Source organism: Apiospora phragmitis (genome assembly GCF_038363925.1).
Source record: "Apiospora phragmitis strain CBS 135458 chromosome Unknown utg000006l:1.0-5683423.0:1.0-5690449.0, whole genome shotgun sequence".
In the NCBI taxonomy this organism is placed as follows: domain Eukaryota; kingdom Fungi; phylum Ascomycota; class Sordariomycetes; order Amphisphaeriales; family Apiosporaceae; genus Apiospora; species Apiospora phragmitis.
Genome location: NW_027117404.1, coordinates 1,582,233 through 1,595,879, shown reverse-complemented (window position 1 = coordinate 1,595,879; position 13,647 = coordinate 1,582,233). Strand labels below are relative to the sequence as shown.

The following is a 13,647-nucleotide window of genomic DNA, read 5'->3' as shown; positions in this document are numbered from 1 at the left end:
AAGAAGTGAACTGTGTCTCTGCCAGATGCTGTTTTGCCGACTAGAGGATTGCCAAACTCGCAGCGATGCCGTCCTGGGGGAAGTCGAGACTTGAGCGGGTCTCATTTACTATCTCAAACGTCCGAGTGTGTATTTGCTCATGGACTTAAGTGGTAAATGGGCAAAGTCTCTGGTCGTAGCAGACGACCTGGTCACTCGTAGCTGTCTCGTGAGGTTTAGGTAGTAGATACTTCATAAAGCGCAGTAGCGAAGAAATCAATGTCCGTTCGATTCGTAGAAGCAATGATAAAACTTGAGCGACCCGGAGTCAAATAGTACCTCTTTGCCGTGGCCGACTCCGGCGACAAGGAGGGCCGGTGCCGCGCCCTGCATATGGCATACGCCGAGTGGGGTCGGGAGGGCAGCCGAGGTCTATCTAGTGTGCATGTACTTACTCCATACATACTTGCATGGCAATATGCTATTGGCTTGGTCGAGTATCTTGCAGGAGAATTCTCCAGCGGAAAATACACGACCCAAACCAAAGGGCACGCCGGCACACGCGGCTTTAGGAAGCTCTAATTTATACAGTCACGGGGGAGAAGACATTGCAAATGCACAACCAACGAAATCTTTGTTGTCGGTATCATCCTATTTCATATGCTGGCTCCATCAGCAAACCCTGGACCAATCCCTGGTATAGCCACATGAGTACAGTGCGTGAAAACGCAACGAGAGCCGTGAAGTCTCTCCCTTACTCTCTTCCACCACTCCTTGGAAGAGCAAGGGAAAAGATTACCGTAATAGGAAAAAGTCGAGTGGGTTTTCTTAAAATCGTACACGTGCAGATGTTCCCTTTTTTTTCTGTTCGCCTTCCCTTTTCGTTCTCAACTCCATATCGAAAACGAAGGGCCAACCACCAGCCTTGGTATTGATTCCGGAACAGCAGACAAAAAGGCATAATGAGAAACTTTTCATGACCACTTCCATGCAAGCCCATGTCAAGCCAACGAAAAAGACGCAGTTATCCATTGATGTCCTTGTCAGAAACGAGAGGTTGTATGCTGCCTCTTTTCCCCCGAGGTCAGTCGGAATTAGTCGTGTAATAATTCGTCCTCTTCGCAGGAACCATGCGAAGATCATTTTTGCGGGCCACTAGTAGTTGTTGCCCCAGCCCTGCTGCCCCTGGCTTCTACCGTATGCGCCAAATCCACCGTAGCCGCCGTAGCCGCCATATGGGTTGTTGCCATGGCCTTGGCCACCTGCACCACCCAGGCCGTAGCCACTGCCGCCGGTCTGGTTGCTGTGGACATTGTGGCCACCACCGAGGTGGCTCGGGTAGCCGCCATAGCCACCCATGCCTTGGGCTCCGGACTGAGGGGGTGGGAGGCCAGACTGACCAGGGGTGTTGTTCGTGGCCGAGCCAGGGCGAGCAGCCGCAGCAAGGGATGGGCTTGGGCCACCGGCAACCTTGGCTTCGCCGTAGGGCTTCAGATCATCGTTGACTGAACCTGCCTGAGCACCCGGTCCGTTGTACGACTGGCCACCCTGAGACTGGTAGGTTGACCCAGCACGGCCGAATGCATCGTGAGCACCACCGAAACCACTGTTGCCCATACCTTGGGCAGCAGATTGAGCAGATCCAGCACGGCCATAGCTGTCGATGGTCGAGCCAAGACCGCTGTCGCGACCTCCCAGAGAAGACTGACCAAAGCCACTAGTGGCGGGCGATGAGTCATAAGGACCTCCATGAGACATTCCATAGTGACTGGGATTGCCGTAGACGTTGCCCTTTCCGTAAGGGCCGGCACCATATGCGCCCTGACCATAACCGCCTCCATAAGTCGAGTTCATGTACTGAGCGTAGAAGGGGCTCGAGTAGTAAGGATGCCCATAGGGGTATGAGTTAGCAGGGGGCTGCTGGTGCAAGTTGGACTGGGGTCCGTTGTTCTGACCGGCCTGCTGAGGCTGCTGAGGTTGAGCCTGGACAGTAGCCGGGTTCGGGGTGTTGTGGCCACTGTTGTGAGCATCGCCTGCAGCTGCGGTGCCGTATCTGAGCTGCTGGGCCGCGCTCTGCGGGTATTGGCTCAAGTTGTCAGCGCTTTGCGCTGTGGCATTGTAGCCCGCAAAAGGTCGGCCTTGGGAGCTGGGTCCCTCGTTGTGGCCCTGGGCGCCCTGGTGCTGATTGTGTTGGCCATAGTAGTTGTTGTACGAGCCTCTGCCGTACTGGTCCGCAGTGTAGTATGAAGAGTAGTCATTAGGAGCAGAGCTGAAAGCACCAGCAGCGCTGGGTTGGGTGGGAGCTTGGGATGCGGGAGTGTAGGCGCTGTCGTAAACTCCAGGAGCAGTTGTTACAGGTGGCTGGCCAAGCGAGTCGAATGGCTGTTTGGGAGGGAATGCGGACTGATCATGGGTGTTGGCATGTCCGAATCGTCCAAATTGGTTGGCCGCAGGAGCAAGCGGAGCTGAGTGAAAGTTAGTCAAGATGATGGTGGGGTGTGCGAATTGAGGGTATTGTGACATACGTTGAGCAGCCGCGGCAGCGGCAGGGCCAGTAGGGGGTGCTACGGGCATCGCTGGAGAGGAGATGTTAGTATACAGTAGTTGCGTCGGGAGTAAATGAAAAGGCACTATACCAGCAGCACCAGAAGGTTGAGGTAGAGAGGCGGTAGGCTTCGGGCCGGGAGCAGAGGGGAAAGCTTCGGGCACCGCAGCAGGTTGGGTAACGGGGGGCAACGCCGCACGCGGCTGGACGGGAGAGTCGGAGGGCGGTTGAGCTCTAGTCTCGGCCTCCTCGCGGTCTCCATCGATATCATCTTCGGCTCCGTTCAAGCTGAAAGCACCAAACTGAACGGCGGCACGGTCTACTTCGCGGTTGCCAGGCATGCGAACAGCCTCCTCCTGCTCAAGAACTCGTCGCTGGAAACTAGGCACACGAACGGGTCGCTCAGTAGCCTTGAGAGCAGTTGCAGCATAACCACTGGCAGTGGGGCGGGACTGCTGGTGCTGAGCTTGCGAGGCAGAAATCGGCGTAGCAGTAGCGCTGTTTTGACCATGACGGGGATCCCACGAGTCCGCAGCTGTGCTGGCAACGGTGTGTGTGGCAGGGGGGTTCGACTCGTCGGGGAGTTGTTCCAGGTTGCATCTGGTAAGGTCATCTTCGGGCGGCGGTAAAGCAACATCGGGCTCGACGACCTTGGGTGCTTCAGGCACGGCTACGGGGATGGCAGGAATCGGCGCAGGGGGCAGGTACAGGTGCAGCCTGCTCGACCTTGGGAGTAGGCTCCTCGTGTGCCTCTTCAGTCGGAGCTTCAGGCTCGGGCTCGGTAGGTTCCGAAGGAGGCAAAGGTTCCAGGGAATCAGTAGCAGGCTTGGGTGCCTCGGTCTCCTTAGGCTTGGCTGGCGCAGGCGCAGGCGCCGTTGACTTTCGAAGCATGCTAGCCCAGGTCATGGCAGCGGGGGCAGCTGCGGGAGCGGACGTGGTAGTAGAGGTAGGAGCGGGGGTAGTAGAGTCGGTTGTGAAAGTAGTAGTGGTGTTTGCAGTCGTATCGGTGGTTGTGGTGCCCCAGCCAGTGGTTCCCCATTCATTCGCATTCGTAGTCGCATCATCAGTAGAAGTAGTGTTGCCCCAACCTGAAGCCTCATCAGTGGGCACAGAAAGCTGGCCATCTTTGTTGCGTTGGCCATTGGTAGCGACGTGAGCAGTGGTGGCCCGACCACGTCCGCCCCCCGCGCGCTCGTTTCCACGTGCACCTCGACCTCCTCGTCCTCCATCAGCGCGACCGCCTCGAATAGGCCGGGCATTACCAGTCGATTCGGTGAGGCCAGCGGTAGCTGATTCTTTCGTCTTAGGCTTAGGAGCCTTCTTGGTCTTGGAGACCTCGCCCCATTGAGAGATGGTACCTAGTGAAGGAAGAGTAAAGGTTAGCTAAGTGAAATGGCGACAGGTGGTCATGAAGAGCCAGCAGCTTCAAGCCGAGGTCGAAGAACAACAACAACAACAACAACAAGGGTAGTAAGAACGGAAAAGGACATGATTGTTGATCAAAGCAGTGCTCAAGAGGTGAGCAAGTATAGTGGAGTGGAACTAACCTTCTGAGATGCGTGTGGCAGTGAGCTCGACATCACCATCTGTCTCCTTCAGTGCATAAAGAATATCGGCGTCTGACCAGTCGGGGAAGATGGCCTTGATCATGTCGAGCTTTTCGCCATGTTGCTTTCGGAGCTGGCTCACGTCGCCGTCATCGTCGAACGAGGTCGAGTCTGCAGAGATTGACTTGTCGCCATTGGGTTTTCTGGCACCTCCGCGACCGCCGAAACCTCCTCTGCCTCCGCGGCCACCTCCTCTGCCTCGGGAGGTGGGCGCTTGCGATCGAGCCTGTACCTCAGACATTGCGTGGTAGAATGTCTGGGGGGTTCGATGTGTGTGTGAAGTGTGTATGTGAAATGTGTGTTTTGGTGTGGAGACAGCAGAAAAAGAGGAAGGAGGAGAATTAGTTAAAAAAAAAACCAAAAGTCCCTTGAAGGAAAGGGACTAGCGACGACGTGCACTGATGGAGATGGGCGACAATTCGTGGGTTCAGGAAGGGGGTCGGATGTGTGAGTGAAGAATACAAAATTCCAGCCTGGGGGGGATGGGAATTGATGGGATTAGAGTTCAGGTCGAATGAGGGATTGAAACGAACTGAACTGATTTGATGGCTGCAGTAGAACGACAGGTCGCCCGGACGGGATGTCAATGCTATGGCAGCAGTAACAGCGAGTTGCAGCTTGAGCGGTACCACTACCACTGGGGAACGGGTAACTGGCACTTGGTCAATCAATCAACGATTCAGCTCAGCCGACGGATGCTATTGGCCCAGGAATACAAGAACAAATGCCCATGCCTAACCTAACCAGTAAAACGGACGAGGTAATAAGGCAAGTTCGTTGAATACTACAGGTGGGTTGGTTTTTAGATCCAGTCAATCCCAGTTGGTTGGTTCATCAATGAATGTTAGGCCTCAGGTAGCTTAGGCGGGGACTGGAGGGCCAATTGCTGTGTGTAAATGCCTGGCCTGTTTTTATTTTTTGAGGCTGACAGCACCCAAGTCAAAAGTCTTGATTGAACCTGACCGACCCCCAGCATTGGAGTCTAATAATAATTGAATACCTTACATGAAAAACACCCGAAGAGATAGAGCCAACAGGCGAAAATAACAACATAACAAAAATATCCATACCCACACCAGCTGCATGCGGCCGGGTGCCTGAGTTAGGTACACAAGTACCATGGGGGAACATAACCTGAGTGGTAGGTAGAGTGGAATTTATTTATACCTCCCTACCCCTAGCTAAGTAGGTACCTCCCCCTCACTGTAGCCATGCCATGTCTCGTGATCACTCAACTCTAGTTGGAATGCGTAAATGCACCCATGACGCAAATGCTTCTGTTGATACGCCTGGTGTATTGGGCGACCTTAGGTAGTCTAGTATAGTAGGTGAGGTGAAACTGTCCTCTCTATCAGAATATCCCCTTCACCGATAGATATGGAGCAATCGTTATCAGTGTATGAAATCCCATGCCGTGCAAAAGTTTGCAGTATGACCGTTGGCAACGTGACAATTGTCATGCCCGTCGTCACCTTCAAGTGTAGCTCTAGTTGTAGCTTAGCACTCCCTACCTCTCCTAGCTGGCCAATCAACGGAGCTCTGGCGCTCGGCAATCCCATTGCATCCTCATGCACTCCACCCTGAAAAGGCAGATCTTGGTTGGGCCGTCTCCCGTCTACCAGCCTACCAGCCCCTACCTCCGTACCTGACAGCTGAGGCCAAGCAAACCCGAGTCTCTTCATCAAGCTACATGCTGGGAATCGGACACGGCAGTGCCATATTTAAGGAAGGATACGATTGTCCAGACGATTCTCTTTGAATGATAGGCAAGCTGGCCAAACCCCGCCAAGACAGAATCTTGCAAATAACACAATCATGGGTTTAGCAGATGGAAGGACATGAATCGTAACTAAAAGTGTACATCCCATCCAGCATGTCGAGCAGGTAAGAGTTGCAAGTCAGTCAAACAGCGACTCAAGATCGATCTAGAAAAACCTCTCAGCCCACAGGCTTTTTTTTATGTATCAGAGTCCACGCTGTCAGTCAATGTATACGCATCCAAATCAAAACATCAGACAGTGAGACCTGAGGCATTGAATGGAATCTCAGCTGTGGCCCAGCGTCATTCTCGACTCAATTACATAACGTGTAGCTGTAGCTGGCCTAGGTACCTAGGCATGTAGCCCGGGGCAAGCTCAGCGGGTGTCCCACCCTGTATCGGAACGGATCATCTTATGCCGACAAGACCCCCAGCCAGAGCTCCGGGCATGGTCTCTGGTCTTGGCATTTTGGTGACCGCATCAGATTTGTATGGAGAATGGCCGACAACAGCCCACCAAGGCGACGGCGGCTTCAATTGACATCGTGAACGACCGATCAGATCCTTGGGATGTGGTGCGGTCGCGACAACCACACCCTTCAGTCTCAACTACGAATAGCATCCGACCCTAGAAACCCTACACACCACCCAAACAACCTTATCTTCTTGTCATCATTCACAACAACCTGCATATCCAATTCCATTTCGCCGTAGCGTAGCCGCGAAAACCGTCGACGGACTACAATATATAAGTAGTAGTAGTGGTGGTATCTGCCCTCATCCATCTCCGTCATGGTCGCCCCGACTACCCGACTCAACTCCCTCAAGAAGGGACTGCTCTCCCGGATCCACCAGCCGCTGCCGCTGAACCAGCGCGAGTCGCAACATCTGCTCAACTCCATCACGTCCTCCTTCCGGAAGCACCTCGACCAAGAACATCCATGGCAATCCTCTTCTTCCCAAGAGGTCGTCCCGCCGCCAGCGCCGGCGCCAATCTCCAAGAGACTGGAGAAAGCCGTGCTTTCCAACAAAGAGTCTTCCAGTAATCAGCATGGCAAACAACGACCGACCGATTACCACTTGGACAACATCTTGTCCAACCCTCTGTTCGCGAAGCCGCAGAGGATAGGCGCAGGAAGCCAACAGCAAATATCGTTGCACACGGAGCCGCTGCCGACCGATGTCCAGGCCGACGTTCAGAAGGAGCTCTACATCTTCGACTCAGCCTCGTCGCGGGGTATGATGACTACACAAAGGGCCGCCGGCTTCCTCGCCTCCATCTCCCGCATCATCCATTCCCAGTCCGTCCTTGCGCTGGAGAAGCGGGTGCGGCTGGGCGATACAGGCGCCGGCCTGAAAGTCGTGCAATGGCTTCGCTCCTCGGGTCTCGACCACAATCTCGAGTTCCTCCACAACCCCGTCTTGATAAAACACCTGGCACCTTTCCTGTATGCCGAGAGTCTGGAGGAAGTCATATGGACCTGGTTATCACGTCTCGGCGCACACATTGTGGATTCGCCGGAGGACAAGGAAATGCAGCAAGCCATCGCCAACATCATACCGTATATTATCAAACTGGACGAAAGCAAGCTAGGTTTGACCAGAGCCCTCGATGACAGCTATTCGGCTTTCCTGCGCATGCATCAAACATTGGAATCCAAGAATCGCCACATAGAAAGGGTCGTGAGGAATAGCTGGGCCAGACTGTCCTGGACATCAACCGTGGATGCATCGCAGAGGCCACGACCTTCTGTCCCGCTCTTCGAGATGTTCACGGACATTGGGAGACCGTGGGGCAAGCAGCTGGACATTGCGCACTTGGAACTGCACCATCCAACCTCCCCGGACCATACCTCGGCAGTCAAGTACCTCCACGACGATGGCAAGATTGCGTCGGTGGCGAAGCAGGTAAACCAGGCCAAATCGGACAGGCTATCACGGAGGATGGTAAGTCTAGGGACCGATACCGTGCTGCGACTCAATCAGGTTGGGCAGAGGGAGGAGGCATCTTGGGTGAGCGAATTGATGTCTCGCACTTTTTTTGCTTGGAACAGTGTGTTATGGCAGGAAGAACGTGATGCGCTTGCAGACACGCCAGGTGCTTCCTTGGCATTATGATGAATTTTTGGGGATAACGGCGTTGGGCATGCGACCACAGGTCAAGTCAATGAATTTGCAAGATATCAATTGGCATAAATGGTGTTGGGGCGATTATGGCGAGTCTGGCAAATATCAGGCATCTTATACTACAATTTATACTGCTCTACGTGAGCCACGATGCTAAACTATTCGAAATCATAGCTTCAATCGAAGATTTTAAATACCCAAATCTCACAAGGGTTGACTATCGTTTCTTTGAATCTCTAGTCCTTAAACAAACATGTGTGTTGATATCCCATCTCGTAATGGGTCAACTTATGGTCATTTCTTATAGCACACCATCATCGATTACAAGTCAAGAATCTGGAAGTCGTAATGCAAGTTGAAGTCCTCTCCTCTGGATCAGGTTCTCAGAAACGAATAAAAATAATGGTATTGCATTAGCCCTACGAAGGAGAGTCCCCGTCCCCTGTGTGCAACGCCAGCAATTGTTGTTCCTACAAAAGCTATCAAGCCAAACTATAGTGAAGCTTCGACAGAACCAGAAAAACAAAATCAAATCCCCCTCCCGTGCAAATGACATTACTCGAGTCTCTGATTTTGTTTCTTTTTGCCAATCCTCGCTACGCCAGCCCAGAAAGGATATATAATCCGATAAAGGGGTTCATTAGGTTACTATACACTGCTTCATGCTTCGCTTTCTTTCCCTACTCGTCTCTTTCGGGCGCTGCTGCGCAGTCGGCCCGCATCTCTTTAGTGTGCGCCGTTCTGCGAATGCCCGTTGGCTGTCGTCGTCTTCGCGGGTGGCAGAGACAGTTGAGAGGCGCCTTCTACAGTCTGTTGGTCATACTGCTGATTGACCGTGTCCTCTGCCAGTCTTCGGGTCTCTTGGGCCCACTGCTCCAACCTGTGCTTCTCGACGTGTTTCTTCAAGTTGCTGTCCTCCCATCTCATTGCCTCTAGGTACCTGTCGCCGTAACCCTTGTCCAGTTTCTGGAAGCGCTGGTCAAGAGTTTCTGTGTAGACGCCAAGAGCTTCGGAAGGCATGACGCGGCGGTAAGGTTTGCCATCTGTGCTTTGTTCTAAAGCAGCATTAGTATCATATTTGAGATCCCAGGTATGAAATGAGGAAAGGCACTTACGACTGGCATAGAGGACGCAGAAGGTCGAGAAAAGGTCAGTGCTGCCTAAAATCTCCAGAACATCGTTGTCGTCCTTGTGGGAGGTATTGTTGATTTTGGTCCAGTCTTCCCTGAGGTAACACCTTCTCCAGATGAGACGCTCGGCTTGCTCGCGCTCTTCATCAACCAGGGCATAGTTAGCAACTTGGATGGCCAAGAAGAACTGGTCCGAAATCATCTCCTTGAGGTCCGGCTGCAGTTGAATCATGGTGAGAAGGTCGATCAGACTCATCGGGTCGAGTGCTTCGTGTTTCAGGAGCCGCGCGAGTCCATTTTCATAGAGTTCGCTAATGATCTTGTACTTCTTGGGAATCTTGATCGGGAAGGCTTCAAGTGCCATGGGCAGTTCTGCAGTCTCGTCAAGAGCGACACTGACAACTGGTCGAACCTGTCCATAAAGCTGATCCTGGATCTTGATGATTGCCAGTTCCTTATCGATGGATTCAACACCAGCATCAGCCACCGTTACGTTGACGGTAGCTTCTTGTCTGCTGAAGGATGCTTTGCTGGTAGGTCGGGATGCCTCTGCCATACGAGCGAGCTTTCCAAGACTCAGCTCGATCTTCTTATTCCAGATCTGCTGCTCTCGTGCCAAGCCCAGATCGAGCAGCGTATCGGCGGCGTGTACTATATCCTCCTCTCCGATGATATCGTTGATCCACGATATCTTTGCAAGTTCCGGCTTGGTACGCAGAAACGAGGTCTTGTAAATCTTGTCGCCGTTATACTCGAGCACTGCATCAATGCCATCCAGGCTCAAGAGGTAATCATAGAACGGGAAAGCGAAGTTCTGGCCATATTCAGCAAAGTGGTCTTCGACTTGTCGCTCATTGGCCTTCATTCGGTCCTCGAGCCGTTGAGTCTCCTCAGGCGACAAAGCACCCGTCGAGAGTCTCGAACGCAACGAATCGGTCTCCTTGATCATGATTTCTGCCAACGCAGCAAGAGAGCGGTGTTGCTCGGCCAATCTGACGGCGGCCTCCCAATTCTCTGACTGCGCAAGAAGAATTACCTTCTCGTGGCGGTCCTTTTCGTACGTCTCTTCGAAACTCTGACCCAAAGCAACTGTCTTAGAGTTCGAGCTGGCAAGCGACGAGCGAGACAGCTCCTGAAGAGCGGTCAGATATACCTCCGTGAGAGCTGGGAGCAGGGTTCGGATTTGTTGGACAAGCATCTGCTCCGTTTTCCCAGAGACCTCTGTCACGTAATTCTGGTTAGCCCACTCGGAGGCAAGTTCAACCAGACGCTTCAGGTTGTTCGTTATGTATTGATCGCTGGTCCATGGTTGAGGCAGACCCTCGTAGTTTTCCGAGAGGATTCCATTCTCCATCTTTTCTCGCTCAAGCCCATAAAGGGAAAGGTTCCTTTTACGGAATCCCATGGCTTCACGGATGGCATAGATGTTCATCTGCATGGCTTCGCAGATAAAACGTGTCAAGGATGGTTGGTCCAGCTCCGCTTTCGAATTGTACTTGATGACCTCGTACGCCCAGGCCAAGAAGATGTTCATTCGGTCGGTATCATGTGTGAACCAGTAACGAAGCTGGTCGATTTCTCCTCGAGAGACGTCCGGCTGATGCTTCTCCTCGGTCCTGATGTACTCAACAATCTCGGCTGCCAGATCTTTCTTCGCCTCAGCAGATCGCGTGTTGAGAAACTCCTCGTGCTTCTTCCACACGTAACTTGCAGCATGCAATTTTTCGGCATTCCACAACAACTTCCAGCGTGTGACACGGTTTAGGCCGACTTTGATGTTTTTCAAATGGGACATGAGCTTTTCCAGCATCCTTGCCCGGAATCTCAGATGGCTTTCCAAGTGCACCGAACCAGCCGTCAGATGTGGACTGCTCGAGCTTAGAATGTCGTTACTCAATTCAAGAGCAGCGTCTCCCATCTCCTCATCTGAGAATGGAAGCTCACGTGGTGCATCAAACACGAGGGGGTTGTCTTCTTTAATGCCGAAGAAAACAGCCTGCTCAAGTTTGCTTTTCGCGGTGACTTCGGGGGCTTTGTCGGTTGGAAACTTGTCAATATCGGACGTCAGTACTCGGAGAGTGCCGGCACCTCGAACTAGAAGCACCACTGAGGGATTCTTTGTTTTGACTTGTGTACTCCGTGCTTCCTCAGACCCGGGAGCATGTGGCTCCTCGATGCCCGATCCAACAACCTCCAGTACAGGGTCCTGTCGAAGATCCACAACATCTTCGTAAGTAGCTGGCAAGATGTGGCTATCCTCGAGCAGCTGCGAATCTGGTGAATCTGGTTGACGCGCTATAGATGCCACAATAATTGCACGGTCAAAGACCACAAATGCGACAACGGCGGGTTTGGGTAGGTACAGGCGGGGTTTGGCGAGAGCATGAGGATTCGGCGGTGTCGAATAGCTGGTGATGGGTCGGATCGCGCCAACGATGATGGGGGTCTCGGGTGATGCGCCATTGGGAAGAAGAACCTCGACGAGGACATAACGGTAGTTGTCTCCGTTGGAGAAAGAAGTCAGCAGCAAGATGTGCTGGTAAGTGTCATACGCAGGGGTATGGCGAAGTTGTGTCATATCGATGTATCTCTCATCCGGATTAGCGGGCGTGTAGGTGAAGTCGTGGATTTTGAAGGTCTCAGCAGGATATGCGATCGAGCGCAAGTCGCGTTCTCGGATGCTCGCAATCACGGCTTCTTTGGCGTCGTACTCGGTCAGCAGATCGTGGTGGCCGCCCCGGTGAATCTTCCATGCATGCAGCCGGCCCTTCGACGTAGCCGCGACGACTGTGCGCTCGCCTTGCCTCGAGGAGCGGTCCGACCTGACAGCTGCAATATCACCTTGCACAGCTGCCTGGGACAGCACATTCCGTATACTGCCAAATATTCCTCCGCTTTTGGGGGCCAGACTTGTGCGCAAAAACTGAACCGATATTTGTGGTCGACCGTGTGCGTCACGTACACTAAGGTAAGCCATACGGCCGCTGCTGAAGGACAATATGAAACCGGTTGTCGACTCTGCGCGAATGATCTGGGTGACCGTCTCGCCCGAGTACATGCCCGGTATCGTGTCCTCGACCCCATTGCGCTGCTGGCGCATGAAGTCTAACGTTGTGGCACTCGTGATGGACTCCCAATAGGTAACCTTGCCGCTGGTGGGCATCACCACTACCAACCCAATTTCGGACGACGAGACGGATGACGACACGAGGGATCCTATCGGTAGGGGGTCGGTCGCATATCTCGATGGGTAGGGTAGTGTGAAGACGAAAGAGTCCCCAGGTGTGTGTGATAGCGACGTGTAAGGCCACACGACTGCATGTGTTTGGGTGAGGCTCAAGGCGAATCCAGTAGCGGCATCGACGGTGCCATGTTGACGACCTGTTGAGTGTTAGCAACCAGTCAAATCGTATCCCCAACCCTAGCAGTAGGCGCAGTAGATGCCCGTCTTACTTGTTGCATCGGCTCGAAGCCTCTCGGGCAGAGCAGGAAGCTTGCTGACGACGAAGCCGGAATTGCTCGTCTACACCATAGCCTGTAAGTTATTTGTCCCATAGATTACGCTTGAGCGGGTAGGTTACGTACGAGTACGACACTTCCATCTCCCTTGCCAACACGATCGCCACCCTTGGCCGCCTTCTTGGAGCGGACGCTGAGCTCTTTCCTAATGGCGGGCGGCGTGTTTTCGATGCCATCTTGCTGCTTCGACTCCTTGGCCGAGGGACGCGCTGCTTTCACTTCGAAATTGTCGGTGTTCGCGTCGGGCTGGACAAAGGTCTGTTCGTTGAGGGCGATCCTCGAACGCTTGGCTTTAGGCTGCTGGGCCGTGTTCTCCGAACTCGCGGGACGCTGGCGCCGGCGACCGCGGGTGGTGACTGTAGGCGTAGGCGCATGTTCGGGATTTTTTTTTAATGAGGGCGAGAACATTTTGAGAATGTTGATTGAGAAATAAATGGAAAGTCGGTCGGGGGACCGGTTAGGTCGGGTCGGGTCGAGATAGGTGTTTGTTGAGTAAGGATGACGACGTCCAAGCAAAAAGCCGTCGCCAACAATGTTTACTTTGGTCGAGCCGTCGATTGATGCATCAAGTCTCTACTCGTCAACGTCGAACAAAGACGCAAGAAGGGGCATAAAACAGGACAAGTATGCGCATGCAGTAAATAGAGGATGAATAGGTTGATGACGGTTGGGTCGCAAAGGACTTGGGCAATAGGAATGTCAAGCAAGAGATTCGGGTTGGGTAAAATGCCTTTTCCCTTTTCTTAATTTTTCGCGAGCCAATGGATGATGGATGGATCTCTCACGCCTCGTAGCTTCCATCCAAAAAACGCCCTTGGTGTTTTTGAGTAGGGGCCTTGCTGGGGCCATTTGATGGTACTGAAGTACATCTATTTTCAATGGGGCCCTGCTTCGATTTATGGCAACATTCAATGCCTTGTTGATTGATGCGACTAGCAATTAGCAATTGGAGGCTGAAGTCTCCACTAATCGTCCAGCTCA

At 53.0% G+C, this 13,647-nt stretch overlaps 3 protein-coding genes across 3 annotated transcripts; 1 reads left to right on the top strand and 2 right to left on the bottom strand.

The window, feature by feature from the left end:
• Positions 1 to 1,134: 1,134 nt before the first annotated feature.
• PG994_005779 (rnapii degradation factor def1) lies at positions 1,135 to 4,372 on the bottom strand (the record flags this gene model as incomplete). The annotated part of the gene is made up of 4 exons (XM_066857188.1): positions 1,135 to 2,444; positions 2,505 to 3,174; positions 3,233 to 3,882; positions 4,072 to 4,372. 4 exons carry the CDS (start codon positions 4,370 to 4,372, stop codon positions 1,135 to 1,137), a joined length of 2,931 nt encoding a protein of 976 aa, XP_066716457.1.
• A 2,310-nt stretch (positions 4,373 to 6,682) lies between these two features.
• Positions 6,683 to 8,008, top strand: PG994_005778 (uncharacterized protein; the record flags this gene model as incomplete). Its single annotated transcript, XM_066857187.1, has 1 exon — positions 6,683 to 8,008. The coding sequence occupies one exon, from the start codon at positions 6,683 to 6,685 to the stop codon at positions 8,006 to 8,008; it is 1,326 nt and encodes a 441-aa protein (XP_066716456.1).
• Positions 8,009 to 8,743: 735 nt separating this feature from the next.
• On the bottom strand, positions 8,744 to 13,074 carry PG994_005777 (uncharacterized protein; the record flags this gene model as incomplete). The annotated part of the gene is made up of 4 exons (XM_066857186.1): positions 8,744 to 9,072; positions 9,133 to 12,528; positions 12,601 to 12,670; positions 12,733 to 13,074. 4 exons carry the CDS (start codon positions 13,072 to 13,074, stop codon positions 8,744 to 8,746), a joined length of 4,137 nt encoding a protein of 1,378 aa, XP_066716455.1.
• Positions 13,075 to 13,647: the final 573 nt, after the last annotated feature.